The sequence below is a fragment of the Aspergillus candidus genome, assembly GCF_002847045.1.
Source record: "Aspergillus candidus strain CBS 102.13 unplaced genomic scaffold BDW47scaffold_2, whole genome shotgun sequence".
Lineage (NCBI taxonomy): Eukaryota > Fungi > Ascomycota > Eurotiomycetes > Eurotiales > Aspergillaceae > Aspergillus > Aspergillus candidus.
Window position 1 is genome coordinate 203,936 of NW_020194007.1, and position 21,390 is coordinate 225,325.

Here is a 21,390-nt window from a genome sequence, read left to right on the forward strand (position 1 = left end):
CCGCTTCTAGTCATCGCTGAAAATACACTTAGAATTTGGTGAATTATGATGGAAAGTACTATCTCAGACTTGATCCATGTGAATTTCATTGTTCTGGTGTATATACGCTACTTATATTTATCCAAATGCAATAGAGTGCCACGCACTCGATGATCGTGCGGAACATCAAGAGCAGATGCATGGGCCTGGGTTGCTCAAGTCGCCAGCGACTTGGCCAAGTAGGTGCCCACTATACAACGTCGCTATTACTCCGAAGCAAATGCCTCGAAGATGTTCGCCAGGTTCCGGATGCCCATGAGCACGTTCTCATCGGGCCCTTGACCAGGGGTCCATTCAGCATGGGCAAAGTCGATCAATCGAAGGTCGTGGACCTTGGGGGCTTCCTCCTCATCCTCGTCCTCTAGCTCGCCGATTTGGCCCATCTGGGCTGTCTCAGGGTCAATGGTGATATTTACTGCCTGTTGAGGAGCACCAGGTTGGCCACCGGGAAGATCCACCACTTGGAAAGAACCGTCTTGTTGCAGTTCCAGCTCAAAGTCCTCGTCCTCTCCCTCGGACTCATCTTCGGAGGCCTCCTTTGGCTTGGCCTCCTCCACGAGCGCATGTTCCATGGCCTCTGGGTCCCCTTCGTAGACTACCAGAATGCTGGCAGAGTACATCCGGCTTTCCTCAGACTCAATGGCTTTTTGCAAGCGCTTTAGATCGTCTGCCAGTTTCGTTGCGAGCAGCTTGGAGCGATCAGTTGATCCAGCCTTTGCCCCCGCAAGGAAGGTCGCAAAGCCTTCCTTGACGGTACCGTCATTGAGCGACCGCCCATACCACTTGTCGTAGCGCCGGAAGCCATCCTTCTCGACCACTTCCCCTTTCTCGCCTTCCTTGCCTTCGTATTTGGTGGCGTAGGGGTCGGTCTTGGCCCCCTCATCACTTTCTCCGTTCTCGCCAGTCCACACCTTCATCCCTGCTATCCGGAACCCGAGACTGCCACTCGTTGTTTCCTGGGACACTGCGTCTAGCTTTTCTCGTTTGGACGGAGGCGCATCCTCTGCCCAAAGCCTCGCTCCCAGCTTCACATCGATGACGTTGGGTCGCTTGAACCCAGACGCGACATTTTCCAACACGATCGACAATCCTGTATCGAGTTTCTTGCCGCCCGACGGTACCCATTCTTCTTGTCCCGTCGCCTTGGAATCGGATCCGGTCGCCTCGTTAGCTGGGCCTCCTCCAGCAGGCGGCGGGGTATTGGAGGCCGACGAGTAATCCGAGCTCGGGAGAACGATGGCGCCGCTTTGTTGGGCCGCAAGCGCAATCGGCTGTTGCTGATCCCCGGAACTCAGCGTTCCGATGAAGGTGGGCATAAATGCCTTGAAGGCGGGATGAAGGGCGCTGGTCTCATAGAAGGCGATTTCCTGGGCGGTGCAAGGCTTTGCGATAAAGGAGCCGGACTCGGTGCAGCGGACACCTTCACTATCAAGGGAGACGAGTCAGTATTGAGCGATCCCAGGATTAAGTAGCTCATCAGGCTGATCCGAAAAGTCATGGTATTTTCGGTCCATTTCCTCGGGTAGCAGAGGTAAGCACTTACTGTCCAGCAGCGGCATGGTCAAACGCGACAAAGCTATCGCCATCTAACTTTGGGGCTTTCGAGCCATTAGACTTCGATGGGGAGGGCATTTTGCTTGTATAGGGCGCAATAAAAATAAAATAGAATCGGTAACAGAGAAAAGGTGATTTGCTTCAAAATAGCATTCCGGTAGACCAGGCGTCCGGACTTCAAGGATCAGGGGACAAGATGAAAACGAAGCCACTCAAGATACACAGTCAAATGAGAGAAAACAAAAAGTTATAATGTATGTGCAGAAGCTTAAATGCATGAACCCCTCAAAAGATGATGATGTCTCAACTTGTCAAGATAGAGACAAGGGGGAAGGGTGAAACAGTGGCAGACAAGGCGGCGTTGCGACAAGCTAGTTCCAGAAGTGGTCAATAATGATAAATAACCCCACATGGTTAGATGTCATCTTGTCTGATAACAATCAGCACTTCATCTTTTATTTACCCTCCTTACTAGATTGTCTATAACAAATTTTCTGGAAAAAAAGAATTAAAATCCATATTAATATTGGTTGAGTTTAAAATATAACGATTATCATGACGTTAAAGACGTGTGTTTGCGTGTTTATTCCACACATATATCATGCTACACCTTACTCCGTAGGTACTTGCAATATGGGTATAATACTAGGAAAGTAAAAAAGCACATTTTAGGATTTCTCAACACTACAAGTGACTATATCAATGACTCTACGACTATTGTACTCAGTCGCAGCTTCCCATTACTGCCTTATTAGGGTTCTTATGATCAAAATTGGATCCAGAAGTATATAGTTGGGAAATCCTATATTTATAGAATAACAAACAATAGTAGGTAGGTCAGAAGAAGGTGAAGTAGAAAGAAAGTGAGACAAAAGTAAGAGTAATCAGGAAAAGTCATTGTATCTAGAAGCCGCATTGTTTCATTTTGGAGAGAGTGATGCTTTGATTGTTGATTGTTGACAGCAACTGCATCCCAGTGAATGACTCCTTGTACCTGCCGGTCTGTATATTAAGGTTGCCGGCACATCCTGACGAGTACTTCTCCATACCCCATTTCTGTTGACCATTTCTCTTCAGCTATCATTTTTGACCAGGTTTCCTGTCTTTAACTTCTGAGCTATCTGGGAATTGCTTCTATCACATTGATACTCTTGTGATACTCCTACAGATGATGTCTTGCGCAGTCGTGTCAACTGAAGCGAAAGCGAGTCTCCCTGCTGATTCAAACCCATTAACTGCCACTGAAGAAAACGGAGACAAGTTGGCTGAGGTTGAATGGGTCGAACCAGAGAAAAAAAAGAAAAAAAAGAAGAAGAAGAAGCCCAAGAGCAAGCGTGGTTTGGTACGTTATCCCAATCCAATACCTGATTTCCCGTAGACTATCATCCTAAATGTCTGCAGAACAAGCCGACTGGGTTCGAGGAATACTACGTGGATGCTCCAATTACCCCAGAAGAATATGAAAAAGAAAAGGAGCTGTATGATGTGTGAGTTCAGAGGACCTGCGTGTTGAGTTGATACTAACGTGCTCATATATAGCTCGCGACCCATTATTCAGTTAGTCTCATGCCGACCTGTATACATCCATTTAATTCTAATATCGTTCTAGCCGGATAGAGGATGCCATATTACGCTATCAAAAAAGCCGTCGCTTGCTAAACGAGAGACATGCGGTGTTCATGAAATACTTGGCATACGGAGGGGTGAACACCTCCCAGAAGATGTTTCAGGGTGTGGAAGACCGTGACATGAAGGACATGGACGCCGAAGACATCCTTGTTGCTAGGGGCCAAGCCACTATCAATCATGATCATTCACGCCTTGAGATTGATTTTAATGCAGTGGTCAAGGGGTTCTTGTATGACAGCATAATGCAAAGTACTGATCATCAACGTGACTAACTGCCAACAGGACCTCGGTCTTTCCGTTCTTCTTCAACCCCCAATCTGAATCCGAAGTCAAGTTAGCCACGGATACGATCCGCAACTTCCTGTCTTACCTGCTTTACCACGACGTCTGTCCGGAACATAAGCAGAACATTGACGATGCCAGAGGATCATGCGATGTCGCGGCCAAAGAGATTTGGAAAAATACACAGTTCACGGCTCAAGGACCAGGACATTTCAACATCGCGGCTTCGACGCTCTTTGGTGGCTTCTTCTACGACAACTACGTTGAGGACAACCAGTGGGAAAACAAGAAGGGCGAATCAGTCTTCATGACCATTGAAGTGGCTAGCAAAGTCGTGAAGGTTGCGCTAGCCGGAGCTGCATCCTACATGCAGGTCAAGCGCTACGACGAACTAGCTAATGCCGAGGGTTTGGAGGCAGTATGCGTGGAAGATATTCACGGATTCGAAGTCACAAGGGTTCATCCGCCTAGTGCCCGAGTGCGAGAGTTCTACAAGGAGCACGCTCCCGACCTGTACCCCGTCGGTAAGATTTATGGAAAAGCCTACCGAGATCCAGGCAAACCGAAATATGACCTCGGGCCCGAAGAGAGTCTTGAATGGGAACAATGTAGTGCCCCCGAAGAAGAATTTGAGTTCTTCGTCGAAGAGCACTTACTTGAACACTGCTACCCCGGTATGAAGGTGATGACGACGGTGTGGGAGTTGAACTGTGGGTTTCATTTTTTCGATGAAGTTTTCTCGTCCTACTGCTCTATCTACACCGTGCTCGCAAACGACCTCATGATGGGATGGAAGAAGCCGAGAGATCTGACCGGGAAGGACGCGGATGACAGCAGCGACGAGGGAGTGGGCGATGAGGAATCCTAAAGCAAGGAGCCCTAGGACAAGAGTTGAAGACCCTGGAATGATTCCGTATGATCATCAAGGGAAGTTCAGGAACACATATTAATACGGGGTTGAATTGCCAATCCAATAGGTTACAAATTTGCATTGAATCATCATGATAAGCATACTGCCGTCGCTTACGGCCTGAGAAGTAGCTTCCCAGTAGTCTTTCGGCCTTCCAGGTCCAAATGAGCCTGAACCGCCTGCTCCAGAGGATAGACCTTGTGGATTTTGACCTTGAGCTCCCCAGACTGGAGCAGCCGGAACAGCTCATTGACGTAGAACTCGAACTCCTCGCGAGTATCGATGTAACCAAAAAGGGCTGGACGGGCGACCTTGACACATTTAGGGGTGAGTCTCCTGCGAAGAAAGTCAGCTCCGAACACCAGTATAACTCCAGATACCATAGAACTTACGCAAGAGGCAGAGGCGGCACCGGCCCACTAGCGTTTCCAAACCAAACAATAGTACCCTTCTTCTTAACAGCCTCAAGACTCCCCTCCCACGTATCCTTCCCAACAGAGTCATACACCACATCGACACCGCGCCCATTAGTGATCTCCTTAACCCTACCCACCCAATCCTTACCCTCCTCGCTGCGATAATCAATCACATAGTCAGCGCCCAGACTCTTTACAAGGGCGACCTTCTCGGCTCCCCCGGCCGTCCCAATAACCTTCGCCCCAAGAGTCTTTAAAATCTGCGTCATCAGGAAACCCGCACCGCCCGCCGCAGCATGCAGCAAGACCCAATCGCCCTTCTGCACAGCGTAAGTCTCCTTCGCCAGCGAAAGCACAGTCAGGCCGCTCAAAAACGACGCAATGACATCCTCGTCCTTGACACCCTCAGGGATCTTAACCGTCTTCTCAGCCGGAACAGCCGTGTACTCCGCGTAGCCACCGGTGCCCAACCAAGCAACACGATCGCCAGCCTTGAAGTTCCAGGTGTTCGGACCGGGGCCGACGGCAACGACTGTGCCGGCGCCTTCGCGGCCCAGGATCTCGGGCTTGGCAGACGGGTACAGACCCGTGCGGAAGTAGGTGTCAATGTAGTTAACGCCGGAGATGTTGTTCTTGACGAGTAGTTGGCCTTCCCCCGCGGTGGGGACGGGATGGGCCGTCTTGGTTTCGAGGACTTCGGGACCGCCTAGCTTTTCGACCACGATAGCCTTCATGGTGGACGGGGTGGACATTTTGCGGGTTTGGTGGGTGGGGATGGGGATAGTTGGGGAGGGGTGTATCCTTAGTTGGGTGCGGATTGCGGAGAGCCGGATGGCGGGGGATGATGTTGCTGCTGCTGTGCGGAGAAGGGAGGGAGCTGCGCGGTTGGAGAGCATTCGTGTGGGAGGGTAATAGGGAGTTTCAGTGATCCTCCGCGGTACTTGGGGTGTTCAGTTAGAGGGAGAAGGAAGTTGATTCCTTGTATTTATAGACTGGATAGAGGGCGGGGTTGAGAATGGCGTTCATTCCGTCCTTGATGGTGGATTTGTCATCGCGGTATAGTTGCGGAGTGGGATGGATGATCCACGATGCTCCCCGCTTCCTCTCTCTTCTACTACTGTGCTCTTCTACGGAGTACTACGGAGGATGATCACGTCTTTCTAGCTCATCTTCACATTCATTTCAAAAGGGATATGAAGATAGAAGGAGATAGTAAACTCATCACTACAAGCATAGCATGATCAAAATACATTCTCAATCCATCATGTACACTCGGCAATCTTTCCGAGTCTGTCGGAAATCCCCCGATTTACCTCCGACGGTGCATAGATGAGTCATCTGTGCATCATGTTGTGCAAGGCAACTGGTCAACATCGCGAAGTCTAGATTTCAACTTCTTGACTTCACCTCCACTCTCCTCCATCATCCCCGGCAACTCCAAGTTCTAGATTGTTCGCTGCCTCCAACTTACGACTAGGCAACAGTTAGGATGCATTCAACCCACTCTGCCAGCAGTCTACCCCACAACTTGAGCGGGCTTGTGCTGTACATGTTCGAGTCTAGACCGGGACAACTCAGCATCCAACCCCTTCTCTGCTCTGGTTGATCTGTTCTATGCTGGATATGCCCCACAGTATAACTAACGCAGTAATTGTATGATCCCAATGGATCACTCCCTACAGCTGGGCATACCCAATCGTCTGATCCTGGTCTGGATGACGTGAACCCTCCAAGCTTGGGGCTCTCAGCCTTGCCGCGCGACCCTATCGCAAACAATGATCCTGGAATGGCCCGGCGCGATGTGGCGCTTCCGTCAGCCCTGCGCATCCTTCTGTTTGTTTTCCTTTTGCGCATTTAGATCCGGGCTGCGTCCAAGACGGTGGCAATGCTGGTGGGGGGAAACCAGGTCAGCGTATTGGGCCCAGTGAGGGTGCGTCGAGGCTGCGATGCGGATTGCTGGTTACCAGACCTCCAGAGCCATGCAGCCATTGCCCACCCGTCAAAGATCATCCTGTTTCAATACTCATGTGCCTGTGTGTTGGCGCCTGGATGTCCATTCATTCCCAATGCTTACCATATGGCCGCGATCGTCGTGTTTCATGCGATCAGGCTTGATTCGTCCGCGTTCCCGCCCAACCTGGGGACGTTGGCCCTGATAGGGCCACCACAAGGATGGAGGCGCTGCCCGACCAGGCCTCCATTGGCATATATACTGCGCCCTCCTGCAGTCCTCCTTTTGTCCTTCATTTCTCTTCTGACTCAATCACAAGCCTCGGGTTTTATAAATATTTCCTTTCTTCTCTCTCCTATAGCCTGCTCGAGAACTCCTGGAGAATTCTCGTTGAATCATATCGATATTACACCACAATCAGAGCGCTAGACCCCTTCTCCCCTCCATCTGTATTGACCCTTCAACGCTCCCTGTGAGTTTGGACACGACTGTATACCATGCCAAAGGCAGCTTCGGATGTGACTCTGATGTTTTACCCTGCCACTGCAACAGGACTTCCGTGGCTAATCAAGGAACCGTAACCTCCAACCGGACCCGGCCCGCTGTACTCTACGCTTTCTTCATTTCATTTGTTTTCTTTTCGTTTCTTATCATTCATACGCTCCACATCATGCCATTCTGGCGCAAGCGGCCCCGATGGCCACCTTCACCGTCGGTGGAGGACGAAGTCGAATCCCTCTCCCGGGAATTATCCGGACTGTCCATGCTCGGAGAAAAGCCTGGAGTGGAGGGAGTCTGCGCCAGGGGCACAGTCGACCAATACCCCGTTCTATTGGAGGTGCCGTCCTTCGTCTCCATCACCCAATCATTTCCCTGGGAGGACTCTGGCCGATGCGGATCATCAGACGACAGTGCCGGGCCTCCTACTCCGCCCCTGGTTGCCAAGCAGGATCCGATCTTCAACGTCGCCGGGTCCACCGACATGCCTGGATATACGCTGGATTCTGTGCCCGTGTCGGCTCCGGTGAAGACTGGAAGCATGACTCCCCAGAACAGGTCACGGGAATCCTCGCGTGCCCGGCCCACTCCGAACCCTAAGCTCACTGCCGATTCCCAGGCGCCAGTCGCACGTCAGCAGCGCTCGAAATCCAAGGTGCGGAAGGAAGACATGGACGCACCGACAGCTCGCCGAGCAGAGTCCAGGACGCGAAAGGAAGATAGGGGAAGCGCATCGACAGCCCGCCGAGCAGAATCCCGCACAAGACGATCAACCACGTCAGCATCCCGCAGTGGTTCCCGTAACCCAGAGTATACCCGAGCAGAGTCTCGCACGAGTCTATCAACCACGCTAGCATCCAGCAGTGGCTCACTCAACCCAGAGGACACCCGAGCAGAGTCCCGGACAAGACTACGGACCACACCAGCATCCCGCAGCAGTTCACGTAACCCAGAGAATACCCGAGCAGAGTCCTGCACAAGACTACGGACCACGCCAGCATCCCGCAGTGCTTCACGTAACCTAGAGGATACCCGAGCAGAGTCCCGCACAAGACTACCAGCTACCCCAGCATCCAGCAGTGGCTCACTCAATCTGGAGGGCCCCCGATCCGAGTCCCGCAAAAGAGTACCAGCCACCCCAGCATCCAGCAGTGGCTCACTGAACCTAGAGGATACCCGATCAGAGTCCCGCACAAGACTACGGACCACACCAGCTTCCCGCAGCAGTTCACGTAAACCAGAGGATACTCGACTAGCGCCTGTCCAACCCGCCGTTCCTCGGCGATCGTCAAGCGTGAAGCATGAGAAGCCCCGGCGGCCGACCACGGCCAAACCCTCTACCACGTCTGGGTATCAATCTGACACGACCACGATGAAAGACCGGGAGGACAAACTGAGCCACAAGGACGAGTCTAGCCAGAAGGACAAGCCCATCCAGAAGGAGACGCCCATCCAGAAGGAGACGCCCATCCGTAAGGAGACGCCCATCCAGAAGGAGAAGCCCATCCAGATGGAGCAGCCCACCCAGAAATCTCCAAACCTCGAGAAACCATCCGGAGGGACATCCAACGTGCCCAGTCTAGCGCAAAGGCTTGAAGAGAAAATCCGGCGCCGACATGAGGAGCGCAACTCGCCCAAGCTACCGGAGGATATCCAGGTCGACCGTGACGCGGCCGCTAATCCATCGCCGGCTCCAGTGGCGCCAGCTCCAGTGGCGACAGCCCCAGTGGACAACCGCATCGAACGCAAAGCCGAGCCCGTCGATTACTGTTCCGATACGGGGGTCCGCCCAGCGGTTGCTAAGAAATCTCACCGTCTAAAGCCGGCACTGAAGACGTACAACAGCTCTTCAGGGTCATCCTCCGACAGAGAATCGCGCGCTTCGGTTATCTTTACCGACAATGACACCTCGCAAACGTCCCTGTCGTCGGACGAGGGGCCACCCAAGCGGCCCCCAACCAGGCGGACGGTGTCCTTCCTCGACGAGCCGTCCAAGCCTGCGCCCTCCCCCACCCAACAAGCCCTAGAAAGTGACCAGCAACGACCCCTGACTCGGCAGACCAGCTCGTCGCGCGAGAGCTCGCGTTCCCCGCCAGCAAACCACCCCGGAGGGTTCAGCCTCCTACCCTGTTCCAGATCCGTCCCCAAAGCCGGGTACCAAGACTGGTACACCATCAAGGGGCTGACGCACCTGAACATCTGTCCGGGGTGCACAACGCAGATGCGCAAGTCGCGATTCCGGGACCAATTCATGCTCGCCAACCCACGGCCACGGGGCGACAAAGTGCGCTGCTCGATGAGCCTCCCATGGGCACGCCTCGCCTGGACACAAACGCTCAAGAAGCAGCTCGACCACCTCGACATGCTCTACGACGTGACCTGGATCTCAGCCGGCACCAAACCCTGCACCGGACGAACCATCAGCGACCAGTACTGGTACCGCGTCATCGACCCGGACACAGGCGTCTTCCTCCCGAAGTTCAACGTCTGCTCGACCTGCATCCGCAACCTCCGCACCGTGATCCCCGCGCACCGCAGCACCTTCAAGCGAAGCAGCACGAAACAAGAACGCGTCTGCGACCTCGTCACCGACAGCCCGCGCTTCATCCGCTACATCGACCTCCTCGACATCTCGGCCACGCGCGCAGAGCAAGAACCCACCACGCCCGAGCTCGACCTCCTCGAATTCATGGCCTACGCGCGCCGCAAGGTCGTCATCCGCGACTGCCCGCGCGACCGCCCCGTCTTCAGCACCTGGCACTACATGCCGCAACTGCCCACCTTCACAGTCTGCGAAGACTGCTACGACGACGTCGTATGGCCACTGGTCCGCGCAAACCAGCCCCTCGCGCGGCGCTTCTCCGGCTCATCCCGACTGCTCCCAGGGAAAGCGGCCGCGCAGTGCTGCCGCGAGGCAAGCTGCCAGCTTTACTCGCCGCGGATCCGGGCGAAGTTCCAAGACGCGGTGGCGCGCGATGATCTGGAGTATTTGAGTTCGATTGCGGTGAGGCGGTTTGATGCTGAGCAGCGGTATCTGGAGCGGAGGGAGATGTTGCATGATAAGGAAAGTGTGGGGTATGATTGTGATGGGGAGTTGAGGGAGAATTTGGAGGAGTGGAAGAGGTGGGAGTGAATTATTGAAAGAGTCGCGGGCGATTCTTTCTTTTCTTTTGGATGTATAGTGCACTGTTGCTTTTGCTTTGATGTATCTGTATCACTGTATGCATGGGTTTATGCATGGATGGATGGATGGCACGACAGGTTTGCTTTATGTATGCGTGGAAGGATGGCACCTTAGGTTTTGTTCATGTATCACTTGTTTATGTACAGTTATTAGACATGACACCGGGATCAACATAGCAAAGGCGTCAAAAAAGAAACGAAGTTAAAGTACAAATGAAAAAAAGAATCTAAACACCATACTCAAACAACCCTCATAACTCATAACAATTAGCTCCCAGCTTCAAAGAAAGAAAAAAAAAAGGATAAAAAAAAATCAAACCACCCCCTCCAACCTCTCCCTCTCCCTCAACAACCCCGAAACAGTAACAACCTTATACCCCCTCCTCTTAAGCTCCGGCAAAAGCCTCCTCAACATGGGCGCCGTCCACTCCCTCCGATCATGACAAACAACAATACTCCCCGGCCTAACCTTCCCCAGAATATGCCTCGCATTCAACCACGGGAACTGCACCTGCGCATCATGCGGGTAGACACTGCCCAGCACGACCCGAAAACCCAGGACACGCACTAGCTTGCGCATTCGCTCAGAGAAGAACCCCGACCCGGGGCGGAAGTACCGCTTCGGCTGGTCTCTATCGAGGACCTCCTCTGAGAGGCCTGCGGCGCGGTAGGCGTCGAGTATGCGGTTGTTGACTGTGACGAGCTCGCGGGAGAGGACGTCGTTGGGGAGGGATTTGGACGGCTCGTCGTGCATGGCGTGGTTGGCTAGCTCGTGGCCTGCAGCGACGAGGTCGACGAGTGTGGATTCGCGCGTCGGAATCTGCGATCCGATGAGGAAGAACGTTGCGCTTGCATCGTTTTCGGCGAGGATGGAGGCGATTTCGGCGGTGTGGGGCGAGGGCGCGTCGTCTATTGTGAGGGCGATGACTTTGTTGTCGGTGTTTGGGGGGAGGGGCACGTGGAAGAGCACGTCTGGCCAGCGGTGTTGGAAGTAGCGGATTAGGAGGTGCGGGGGTTTGTAGATTATATAGACGGGGGTGAGGATGAGGAGGGTGAGGAGGAGGGGGAGGAGCATTGTGAGGCGGCGGCGGAGGATCCGGCGGCGGTAGCAACGGAAGAAGAGCATGCCTTTATTTATTCTCTATTTCTTTCCTTATGTGTTGACTTTGTTGTGTCGGTTTGGTAGATTGTGTCGGAGGTGTCACAGTCACAATCTGCGTCGGGGAACTACTGTCTGTCGCGTGCAACACTTTCGAAGATTGCGATAGACGAAGAAGCCAATCCAACAATTCAACAATTCAACCGCATATACGTATATGCGCTCTCCATCATACACCCCCCGAAAAGCAGAATATCAACAAGTAGCAGTACTACCCGGAGGGCCCACAAAGAAGCTCGGGGTGCCTTCTCTCCTGGTGCGGAGTTCTCTCTCGCGGGCGCGAATCCGCTGGCTGTACTGTCGTCTGGATTTCTTCCGACGGCGGGATTCGATCGACTCGGGGGATCTGCTGAAGAATTTGACGAGGGATTTGAACCAGGAGAGGGGTTGGTTCTTGGTTGTGGTAGTGGTGGTGGATGCGATGGCAGGCGAGGCAGTGGTGGTGGTAGTGGTGGTAGAGGAATTGCCGGGTTGGGTGGAGCGGAGTGGAGTAGCAGTAGCAGTAGTAGTGGTGTAGGGCGGAGGGTCCGACTCGGGTACCTGAGGCTGCATCGACCGTGCCTGTTCAGAGGAGGTGGGGGATGAGTCGACCATTTTTTTTTTGTTTTTCTTTATTTTTTGGATAGTGGTCTGAAACGAGTATAATGTACGCAGTGATAGAGATCAAGGAGAATTCTTGTTTTTGTGGTAAGATGACAGAGGAAGGTATTTAAAATAGGGCGGTGCTCAGACAGGTGTCAGCAATGAGATTATTGGCAGAGACAGCGGCACTATTTGCGAAATGCGATGCATCGTCTCAGCGAGAATGGGCTGCCTAAACGAGTCATGTGGTTTGCATCTACGAATTAGAGCGTACGTTGACTGCCGTAGCAGTCTATTCGACTCAGCCACTCCAAACACGACTAGCGCCCTTCGTTGAACTTAACAGATGCATTGTATAATTGTCCACCTAACGATATTGAGATCACCCAACCAACCCAACAACCTCCCCAGGCCAATGCTTCCCCCAAACGACAGCGCGCGGAGGCACGCGTCCTCCGATCGGAGCCAACACGCGGATCTTGCCCTTTTCGCCGTCCACATCCGCCACATACAAGAAGCCCATGATGCTAGAGTCGCGCACCTGAGCGACACTAGAAGTCGGCGACACGTGCGTGACGGCAAGCAGGGAGTTCGCGAGAGCCGTCGGCGCGGGGGGTAACACTTTCTTCAGGGGGACGCCACCATCGGAGGTAGCTGAATTCGCGGCGTCGCCCGACGAGCCGGTCACGCCGGGGAGAGGTGGTACGGAGCCCTCCTCTGGCTTGGGAGCCGGAGTCGTTTCTGCATCGCCCGGGAGGAAAGCGTCCAGTTGGGCCGGGTCGTACTCGTCTTCGTCCTCTTCGAGCGACGGGATGGTGTAGTTGTAGAGGCAGAGGGAGTTGAAATCGAGCTGTTGCGCGTGAGGGGATAGCGTGACGTTTGTAGTTGAGGAAGCGGAGAGGGAGAGCGCGGCGGACGCTGTGGACGGGATGGGATTCCCGAAGAAGTATGTTCGGATTTGAGACTCGCGCAGGCCGTTCATGAATGTCGCGTCGCGGTCGACGCAGCCGCCGGATTTGGGCAGCTTCACTACTGAGATGCACTCGTCTGAGGCGGCTGCTGAGGCGCTCGACGACGGCTTGTTGTCGTAGTTCTTCAACATGGTGCTGTAGAGGCGTTCCGAGCCGAGGACCAGGATCGTAGTGACTGTATCTCAGTAAGCATCATTCTTGACGAAAGAGTCCGCCTCAAAAACTCAGGGGGGAAAGCATACTGGAGAACTCCGTCACAATATGGTTAATCAACTCCAAACTCCCCGGCTTCCCCTGCCCCAACACCCCCGGCGTATCAACAATAATGCCCGTCTCCCGAGAATCCTCATCCTCCGCCATCCTCCCCATAACCGACAGTGCCAACCTCGACACAATAGGCCTAAACACCGACCCCTCCGCCTCCAGCGGATTCTGCATCGGATAAAAGTACACGAGCGGCAACTTCACAGGGACAGCACTCGGCCCCGACATAGGACTACTCCCCCACCCCTCCTCAACATCCATCATGGTACGGAACGCCGTAGCCGTAAGCGTCCCCGGCACACTCAACATGCCCTCATTCGGATCAAGATTCACCACAATCGGCTGCCGCCCGACCTTGGTCGCATACGCCGTCAGAATCTTACTCAAGCTGCTCTTGCCCGCATTATCAGGGCCGACGATGAGCACGCGCGGGCCGTCCTTCCCTGTGGCTTTGGCCTCCTGGCGCAGCGTTTCCAGCGCAAAATGCACATTCGCGTACTCCACCATGGGCGTCTCCTCAGCGACATACTCGCTCTGACAGCCTCCCGCGCCGAACCCGCGGCCGGTGGTGTTGGTGTTGGTTGCTGATGTCGTCGTGGGCGTCCCGTTCGCCGTCATCGCCGACCCGCCCGGCGCGAAGCCCTCAATCTCGGAGACTCTGTCCCCGGCGCTGACTTCCAGGGTGCAGCCATGCCAGGTGTAGATGGCGGCTTTTGTTCCGGAGAAGGTGTAGGTTTGGGAGGGGGCGAGCTCGGTGCCGAAGAGTTCTGCGTTGCCGGCGAGGAGCTATTCATGGGGACACGGTCGGTCAGTTTGTTTCATTCCTCCACCGTAGAATAGACCAGAAACAATCGACGCGAGAAGGGTATGTATGTCCGACTCACCTTCACTCGCACGGTCGTGCCGAATGCGACTTCAAATCTCCATTCGGAGCCTTTGCTCAGACTGATCTGCGTTGGCGGGGCGGGGACGAATTCCCTTTCCTCCGTTGCCTGCGTGAGGTCTAGACCTGGGAGAGACATTGATTGTCTATGGTCAAAATGGGAATTGAGGGCGAAGGTTGACAAGGTGAATCAGTCGTTTGTTCCAAGTCCTGACTGGGATCTTCGAAGGTGGATGACGGTGTTTTGCTTGTTTGCACTGCGGAAGTAATCCGGCCGTGCTTAGCTTGGCGCGATTCTTATCACGATATACTTGATATACACTTCTAGCTTGATGATCCCATGTCATCTACGACCAGCTCCTAATTTGAAGATTGACAGTAACTATCATAAGCAACCTAGCAATTCTGTATTTACTCCGTCCCACAATCCATCCGACACCGGATCAACAGATAATAGGCAATTGGATTATAAAAGTATACCAGGTATCCAGGAAAATAATAGGAAATGTCACACAGGAAAGGAGCACAAAGAAGCAATGAACGGCTCCGGACAACCTATCTCAACCTCCAATCCACCTACCAACCCCGAGACACCGACACCCGTTCCTACTCCGTTCTGTGCCGGCCAGAAAAGGGTGCATCGTCAATGATAATAAACAGCGATATGAGTCAATACGATACAGGAAGAATGAGGGGATCGAACGAAAAGTAATGGAAGTAGCAAAGGGCGGAGAGTGGCTGGAGTAAGGGCATGGGCATAATTCAGAACAATGGAGGTGTTGAGTAGGAATCATCGGCGACGGCTGACGCAGTAGATTGAGGTTGTCCTCCGTGGGAAGATCCAGTCAGCAGACGTATACCGTTGCCGAATTTTCATTTCGCATCTAGAAAAAGTAGGGGATCGAAGCACTGGTAGTCTGGTTAGCACGGTGCAGTCCACAACGGCAGGGAATACTCACGCAAAAGCAAAGGCCGCGGTGACTCCGACAAGCGCGCGATTCCTGACGCGTTCGCGCTTAAGCTTATCCTCCAACACCCTCGCCCGTTTGGTCCGTAAGGTTTTGGCTTCCTCGTCCTCCTCGTCGTCGCTCAAGTCTTCCGGCTTGCGCTTCTTCACAACCTTGTCCGCCTTGGCCGACGACGGTTCACCGGTGGCATTCTCTTCAGCATGGGCATCAACGACTTCTTGCACCATCTGCTTGGCCTCTGCGATCATCTTCTCGGTCTCGGCCGCCGACGGGGCTTCAGGGAGGGTGATGGGCATGTCGATGGCGACCGTCGTCTGAGTGGTGCGAACAGGGATCTCGCCATCGGCAGGGTTTTCCACTTCCACTCGGACACTCTCGGACGTCTTCTCACTTTCGTTTTGGTCTTCCGTGTCCACGGTATCCGGCTCGGCGCGAGTGGACTTGCTCTTCTTGGATTTCGACCGGGCCGACTTCTTGGGGCTCGCGGCCGTCTTCTCTTCCACATCCTCCACGCTGGGGAGAATGCCGTTCAGCGATTCGGAATCAGCAGTCGACGCGGTCATATCCAACGACGACTGAAGGTTGGCGTTGGCTTCACTCGTAGCCGCCGCACTGGCCTCCTTCATGGCCTTGGTCTGACGGGACTTCCGCGGCGATCCCATGTACTTGCTGGGCGAGGCAGAGCGACGGGTCCGGGAACGGGCCACGGAGAACTGTACGGGGGCATCAATGGGGGGGAGGTCGAACCGCGGCGGGGGCGTGATCAGCTTCTTCTGGCTCGACGGGCTCTGGACGATTTCGGCCGGATCCAGAAGCGCGCGGACCCAGTCGTACATCTTGTATTCCTTTGCAAGCTCCAGGGCTATTTCGAATTAGCATGACGACGTTCATGTAAAACACGAGCAGCATCCACGTACCGAGAATGGGTGAGATCCACACATTGCCGGCGACCTCGTCTTCGCTGGTTCCCTCCTTCGCTTTCAAGTATTCCCGTTCGGAGCGCTCTTCGTCCAACTTGGCCCACGGGAAGGCGATCTTGAACATTCCAGTCGCACTGACAAACCCATCCTTACTACGTCGCTGGAGGGAGATGTCCGTTAACCGTGATCCGGAAGCAGGCGGAAGCAGGCCACTCACCATCAGGAAATAAGTCTCCGGATGTTGCGCTGGCGCATGGGACGGGAAAATCTCCGAACCCTTGAGGTCTTTGGGTAACGGGGCGCGCAGATGGGCATATTCGAACGGACCCAGGTTTTCCGGTCTGGTCGCATTGGACGTGCCGATCTGGGTCGCTTTGACGGCGAGATTGGTCTTTCCCAGACGGCGGCGCATCAGAAGTTCTTCATCTATGATCCCCAGAGGAAGAGCTCGGTCAGAATGATGCAATATGAAAGGACGAAGGTGGTGGACACCCATGCGACAGGATGGAAAAAAAATGGCGAGCACTTACAGGCCGGGCCTCCATCCGTCTGGATGAGCGGATTGTTTTTCTTGGGCAGGGATCGCACCATGATGAAAGTCACCTCAGACAGAGATGGTTCGCTAGAAGGTGGAAGAGGGGCAGGAGAGATGGGGGGTGGACAGGAGAAAGTCCAGTCGAGTAAGATGCGGCGCCACGTTGCAGGCGCGTCTGGCCGCTCTGGTAACGTCGAGGGATAAGACGTCACCACAAATCGGTAGTGTGGGCGCACACCACAACAAAACGCGATGGGGCGAAGGAAGCTAATAAGAAGCACTAGGCAAGAGCACAGACAAACCGTGATCGACCGGGGGATAAAAAACTTTGAATTGGATTGAAAAGAAAACAACCCACGATTGCCAATGCGCGTTGTGTCTGATAAGTAAAAGTGAAGGAGAGGAAAATATGGAAAATAATAACAGAAACGGGGGACGGGAATTGGGAAATGGATGGGGGTGAATTGCTTGACTGCTGCTGTTACCATACGCGTACACTCATCATAGTCCAGGGTGTCACACTAAGCGATCCAGTGGCTTCAACTGGCCAATCATCGTACCCAACCAGCTCTCAACCGGGAAGTATCAGCGGTCGCGGGTTCATCCCCCGGTATTGAATGCGCCCAGCACTGGTAACAGACCTGTATTGAGGCCTGGTCATGGACACCTCAGAAACCTGGAAGCCAGGTCCGTTGTCCCCGTGACGAGCCGGGCAAATAAGATTTCCTGTTTGGGACAAGCGGCTCACCAGTTCTGTTGTATGTGCAGTATGGAGTCAAATTGGGTCAATTGAAAGTGGTTCAACCTTTGTAGAACTGGAGTTCATGCTAGGTTTGAGATGTCACTCCTGCAGTGGTGCAAGGCTCATGTGTGGTCCACATACGGCTACGGGAGCCCTTGCGTGTTACAGTCATGTTGATAATCTTGATCTATACTCACCATTCTATAATAAATAACCTTTCACTTTTGATCTTGAATCTATATTCTATAGTCAAAGTGATAGTCTACAACTACTACGTAGTAGTTAATCAGGAAAGCATACGATCATGACTAATCCATGATGGCGGTGAGTGCTTCCCCCACCAAATCCCTCATTAGCCTCCAGTTGGCTCAGGCTCACCCAAAACAAATAAGACAAACCAATCCATCCAGGCCATTGACTGAGGCATCCACCCCTCCATGGACCCCTGACGAATCAGGCCATCTCTGTCCTTTCCCTCTGTCTTTGTCTCTCTCATACTCTCCCCAACACTCCTATCTATCTTACCCCTCCCCTCATCTGCCAGCTCTATAGTAAGTCCTCTACTAAACAAATCATCCCACCACATCCCTCCCTCTTGTACCTTGAATTACTCTCTCATTTGTCGGTTATCTAATTGAACCCTTTCTAGTAAATCCAAATCATCATAATAATAACCAAACAGACATAACCAATCCCTACAACCAACCACACACCATGCCCGACCACCACGAGGACGATCTGGCGGCCAGCAGAACCGAGGGGTTCAAGGTCGGAGAGAAGAAGTCCCTGGCTGAGTATGCTGAGCTTGGTATGTATTTATTTATCTTATTTTATTTTATCCGACTTTCCATGCAGCAAGGAATGCATGGAATCCCGGGGTGGAGTGATGGAGATTGGAATTCGAGCTCCTTGTTTGCCCCCCCACCCCGGCTCATGCATGGTCATCTGGACCTGACAAACTTCCTGTCTCCATTCCTGACACTACAAATTAAATATTCATCACTTGCTTTTATATAACACTAACAATGACGTCCCTCCAGACAAGAACGACGACTCCCTCAATCGCTGGAAAGCCTCTCTGGGCCTCAACACCGGCGAACCCATCGGCGACCCCAACGATCCCAGAAAGTGCATCATCAAGTCCCTAGCCCTGGAGGTCGAGGGACGCCAGGATGTAGTCATCGACGTGTCCGCCCCAGGAGCCCTCGAGTCCCTCAAGGATAAGCCCTTCACGATCAAGGAGGGCGCCACCTTCCGCATCAAGGTCGTCTTCGCCGTACACCACGAGGTCCTGAGTGGTCTGAAATACCTGCAGGTGGTCAGGCGCAAAGGTGTCCGGGTCAGCAAGGACGAGGAGATGCTGGTGAGTTGATCTGATTGATGTAGGGGTGGTTGTTCGTCGTTAACCCACGTGTAGGGAAGCTTTGCCCCCAGCACCACCGGCAAGCCGACATACGAGAAGAAATGTGAGTCTCCCCTTTCGTGCTGCTCTCCCTAGAGAGGAAAAGACGAAGCCCAATGGTACTAACCCGGCCCAGTCAACCCCGAAGAAGCCCCCTCCGGCATGCTGGCCCGCGGCCACTACAACGCCGTGTCCAAGTTCCTCGACGACGACAACAACACCCACCTCCAGTTCGAATGGTCGTTCGACATTGCCAAAGATTGGAAATTTCAAATCTAAACCCAAACCTCGAATTTCTGTGCGGGATCGCGGTCGAAAGCCATGACGGCCGGTAATCGTATCATGAACAGCATGTTTGTTTTCGACATTTACAAGCGTTGGGCGAGTTTCACTGCTGAAGATTATTTTTTTCCTTTCATTTTATTTTCTTCTCCTTTTCACACTCCAATTTCCATAAACCTACCTAACCTACCCATACCACCTTATTGGTTGGTCCATATCTAGATCAATGATCGTAACCTTTAACCCGTGCGTCTAGAATCAAGAAACAATAAAATAAAATCACAATAACAACAAAAGACAGTAGAAAAAGGAATACAATCTATCTGATTGATGGCATCCGATTGAAACCTTCTCATCGCTGATATAATAGTAACAGTAACTCATGGAAATCTTGTCTTTTTCTTCGCGTCGTATCAACCACGCTGTCTATAAATGCTTTATGTACCAAACTCCAAGATTGCAGTGGGAAGATCGTATAAAGGGAAACAAGATAGAAAATGGAACAAGGTAGGATAGACATGGGAATAAATCATAAGAATAAATAAATCGGGTATCACAAAAAATAGTCAATCACAGGGCTCTGGCCGTCCTTGTTCTGCTGAGCCTGCTGCTCCGAGCGATGTGTATCGTTCTCAGGCGCCGCATCGAAGATATTGAAGAACCGTTCGCCGGAGTCGCTTACCTCGAGCACACTAGCGAGGTTCCCGCAGCGGTAGCAATAGTTGGGCGCACTCCAGACGGTACTGAGCCGATCATCATACAGCACCTGGTACCCCTCCTGACACAGCTGATGAGCGCGCAGAATATGCGACATGCTGTTCACCTCGAGGAACTTGCGGACGACCTGCGCGCCAAAGGTATACCCAGCGCCGCGGGGGGAGAGGGAGAACTCGTCGCGCTCGGTGTCCGGGTCGGACCAGACGAGGTCGGCCATGGGGCCCTCGTGGGGGATTTCGCGGAAGCGGTCGATGATCTTGATCTGGTCGATGGAGTGGATGGAGGGGGAGAGGCCGCCGTGGACGCAGAAGATCTGGTCGTTGATGACGACGCTGAGGGTCAGGAAGTCGAACATGTCCGTGAAGTAGTGCCATACGTTGGCGTTGCCGTATTTGCGCGCGCACTCCGTGTAGAACCCGTAGGACTGCGTCACGCCGCGGGATTCGTGGTTGCCGCGGATGAGGTGGACGCGTTGCGGGTATCGCAGCTTGAGGCAGACGAGGAGGGAGATGGTTTCGACGCTGAAGAGACCTCGATCTACGTAGTCGCCTGTTCGAAACACACCTCCATTAGCAAAACTGTCATGCAACGCATGTTGTAAAAAACATACCCAGAAATAAATAATTCGTATTCGGACAGAAACCCCCAATCTTGAAAATCTCAATCATGTCAAAGAACTGCCCGTGGATATCACCGACGACCGTCACGGGAGCCGCAATGTGGACGACATTGCTCTCCTTCATCAACAGTTCTTTCGCCTTGGCGCATATCGCCTCCACGACCGAGTCTGCCAGCAGCTCTTTTTTATACAACCGTTCGATGCACTCGTCCAGGTCGATACTCGCTGCCAAACCAATTAGATTCCTTGTTGAGTAGAAATCGCGCGGTCCTTATGCGGTTCGGAGAGATCAGGGAGCCGCGGGGGGGCGAGACTTACCCGGTAAGCCAGGCATTGCGGGCTCAGGGGACTCCTGGATCCAAGTTTATGAAGTGACTAATGAATATGTGAATAGGCCGAATATTCTCGAGAAACGGTGTTAAATAAGTTGTGTGTTGTGTTTTGAAATCACCGGGTGCTGTGAGATTAAGAAAATCGGTAGACGCGCGCGCTGAGCGAGGGAATCGGAAACACTTGGTGGTTGGGTTCGAGGGATCTAACTGTCTGCAAAGGTCCTGCAGCTGCTCGCATCATGACCGACAAAACCGGCAAGGGAGAGAGGGGGTCGACGCTGATCGAGGCCCGCGAGGCCTTATGAACGTATGTTGATTTTCTTTGGGAGAAAGAGGAGGAGAATCCGGGTAACTGATGGAGAAGTGGAAGAGGTTCGGAAATCACGAGGCGAGCTTAGCGGTGGAGGTACGGGGAATGGAGAATGCTGGGCAGAATCTCCAATTAAGCTCGGCGTTGTCTAGAAGCTCGGTCCTCTCTCGGACCTGACCTTTACATCAATAGTCGTTTGAATAATACTTTGGATTCTTGTATGTTTGTAAAAAAAAAAAAAA

The 21,390-nt window shown here is 53.1% G+C and overlaps 11 protein-coding genes across 11 annotated transcripts; 4 read left to right on the forward strand and 7 right to left on the reverse strand.

Moving 5' to 3' along the window:
- Window positions 1–79: 79 nt before the first annotated feature.
- On the reverse strand, window positions 80–1,920 carry BDW47DRAFT_97885 (inositol polyphosphate multikinase). Its single transcript, XM_024820513.1, has 2 exons — window positions 1,583–1,920; window positions 80–1,464 (listed from the first exon to the last, which is right to left on the reverse strand). Exons 1-2 carry the CDS (start codon window positions 1,669–1,671, stop codon window positions 246–248), a joined length of 1,308 nt encoding a protein of 435 aa, XP_024676119.1. The 5' UTR covers window positions 1,672–1,920; the 3' UTR covers window positions 80–245.
- Window positions 1,921–3,272: 1,352 nt separating this feature from the next.
- Window positions 3,273–4,372, forward strand: BDW47DRAFT_121898 (uncharacterized protein; the record flags this gene model as incomplete). Its single annotated transcript, XM_024815729.1, has 2 exons — window positions 3,273–3,451; window positions 3,505–4,372. The coding sequence occupies 2 exons, from the start codon at window positions 3,273–3,275 to the stop codon at window positions 4,370–4,372; spliced, it is 1,047 nt and encodes a 348-aa protein (XP_024676120.1).
- Window positions 4,373–4,527: 155 nt separating this feature from the next.
- BDW47DRAFT_114851 (quinone oxidoreductase family protein) lies at window positions 4,528–5,582 on the reverse strand (the record flags this gene model as incomplete). The annotated part of the gene is made up of 2 exons (XM_024814726.1): window positions 4,528–4,750; window positions 4,807–5,582. The coding sequence occupies 2 exons, from the start codon at window positions 5,580–5,582 to the stop codon at window positions 4,528–4,530; spliced, it is 999 nt and encodes a 332-aa protein (XP_024676121.1).
- Window positions 5,583–7,451: 1,869 nt separating this feature from the next.
- On the forward strand, window positions 7,452–8,515 carry BDW47DRAFT_121900 (uncharacterized protein; the record flags this gene model as incomplete). Its single annotated transcript, XM_024815730.1, has 4 exons — window positions 7,452–7,934; window positions 8,003–8,079; window positions 8,161–8,223; window positions 8,305–8,515. 4 exons carry the CDS (start codon window positions 7,452–7,454, stop codon window positions 8,513–8,515), a joined length of 834 nt encoding a protein of 277 aa, XP_024676122.1.
- A 136-nt stretch (window positions 8,516–8,651) lies between these two features.
- On the forward strand, window positions 8,652–10,412 carry BDW47DRAFT_121901 (uncharacterized protein; the record flags this gene model as incomplete). Its single annotated transcript, XM_024815731.1, has 1 exon — window positions 8,652–10,412. The coding sequence occupies one exon, from the start codon at window positions 8,652–8,654 to the stop codon at window positions 10,410–10,412; it is 1,761 nt and encodes a 586-aa protein (XP_024676123.1).
- A 363-nt stretch (window positions 10,413–10,775) lies between these two features.
- Window positions 10,776–11,588, reverse strand: BDW47DRAFT_121902 (chitin deacetylase CDA4; the record flags this gene model as incomplete). The annotated part of the gene is made up of 1 exon (XM_024815732.1): window positions 10,776–11,588. The coding sequence occupies one exon, from the start codon at window positions 11,586–11,588 to the stop codon at window positions 10,776–10,778; it is 813 nt and encodes a 270-aa protein (XP_024676124.1).
- A 114-nt stretch (window positions 11,589–11,702) lies between these two features.
- On the reverse strand, window positions 11,703–12,320 carry BDW47DRAFT_25021 (uncharacterized protein). Its single transcript, XM_024818570.1, has one exon. It carries the CDS (start codon window positions 12,213–12,215, stop codon window positions 11,817–11,819), a length of 399 nt encoding a protein of 132 aa, XP_024676125.1. The 5' UTR covers window positions 12,216–12,320; the 3' UTR covers window positions 11,703–11,816.
- Window positions 12,321–12,585: 265 nt separating this feature from the next.
- BDW47DRAFT_131418 (cleavage polyadenylation factor subunit CLP1) lies at window positions 12,586–14,503 on the reverse strand (the record flags this gene model as incomplete). Its single annotated transcript, XM_024817301.1, has 3 exons — window positions 14,323–14,503; window positions 13,417–14,224; window positions 12,586–13,349 (listed from the first exon to the last, which is right to left on the reverse strand). Exons 1-3 carry the CDS (start codon window positions 14,458–14,460, stop codon window positions 12,586–12,588), a joined length of 1,710 nt encoding a protein of 569 aa, XP_024676126.1. The 5' UTR covers window positions 14,461–14,503.
- Window positions 14,504–14,700: 197 nt separating this feature from the next.
- On the reverse strand, window positions 14,701–17,153 carry BDW47DRAFT_97899 (KilA-N domain-containing protein). The gene is made up of 5 exons (XM_024820514.1): window positions 16,740–17,153; window positions 16,427–16,635; window positions 16,207–16,369; window positions 15,281–16,151; window positions 14,701–15,230 (listed from the first exon to the last, which is right to left on the reverse strand). Exons 1-5 carry the CDS (start codon window positions 16,798–16,800, stop codon window positions 15,206–15,208), a joined length of 1,329 nt encoding a protein of 442 aa, XP_024676127.1. The 5' UTR covers window positions 16,801–17,153; the 3' UTR covers window positions 14,701–15,205.
- Window positions 17,154–17,908: 755 nt separating this feature from the next.
- On the forward strand, window positions 17,909–19,472 carry BDW47DRAFT_97900 (rho GDP-dissociation inhibitor). Its single transcript, XM_024820515.1, has 5 exons — window positions 17,909–18,037; window positions 18,136–18,294; window positions 18,527–18,849; window positions 18,904–18,952; window positions 19,025–19,472. The coding sequence occupies exons 2-5, from the start codon at window positions 18,201–18,203 to the stop codon at window positions 19,165–19,167; spliced, it is 609 nt and encodes a 202-aa protein (XP_024676128.1). The 5' UTR covers window positions 17,909–18,037; window positions 18,136–18,200; the 3' UTR covers window positions 19,168–19,472.
- A 95-nt stretch (window positions 19,473–19,567) lies between these two features.
- Window positions 19,568–21,184, reverse strand: BDW47DRAFT_97903 (serine/threonine-protein phosphatase). Its single transcript, XM_024820516.1, has 3 exons — window positions 20,825–21,184; window positions 20,498–20,731; window positions 19,568–20,436 (listed from the first exon to the last, which is right to left on the reverse strand). The coding sequence occupies exons 1-3, from the start codon at window positions 20,838–20,840 to the stop codon at window positions 19,724–19,726; spliced, it is 963 nt and encodes a 320-aa protein (XP_024676129.1). The 5' UTR covers window positions 20,841–21,184; the 3' UTR covers window positions 19,568–19,723.
- Between the last annotated feature and the right edge of the window lie 206 nt (window positions 21,185–21,390).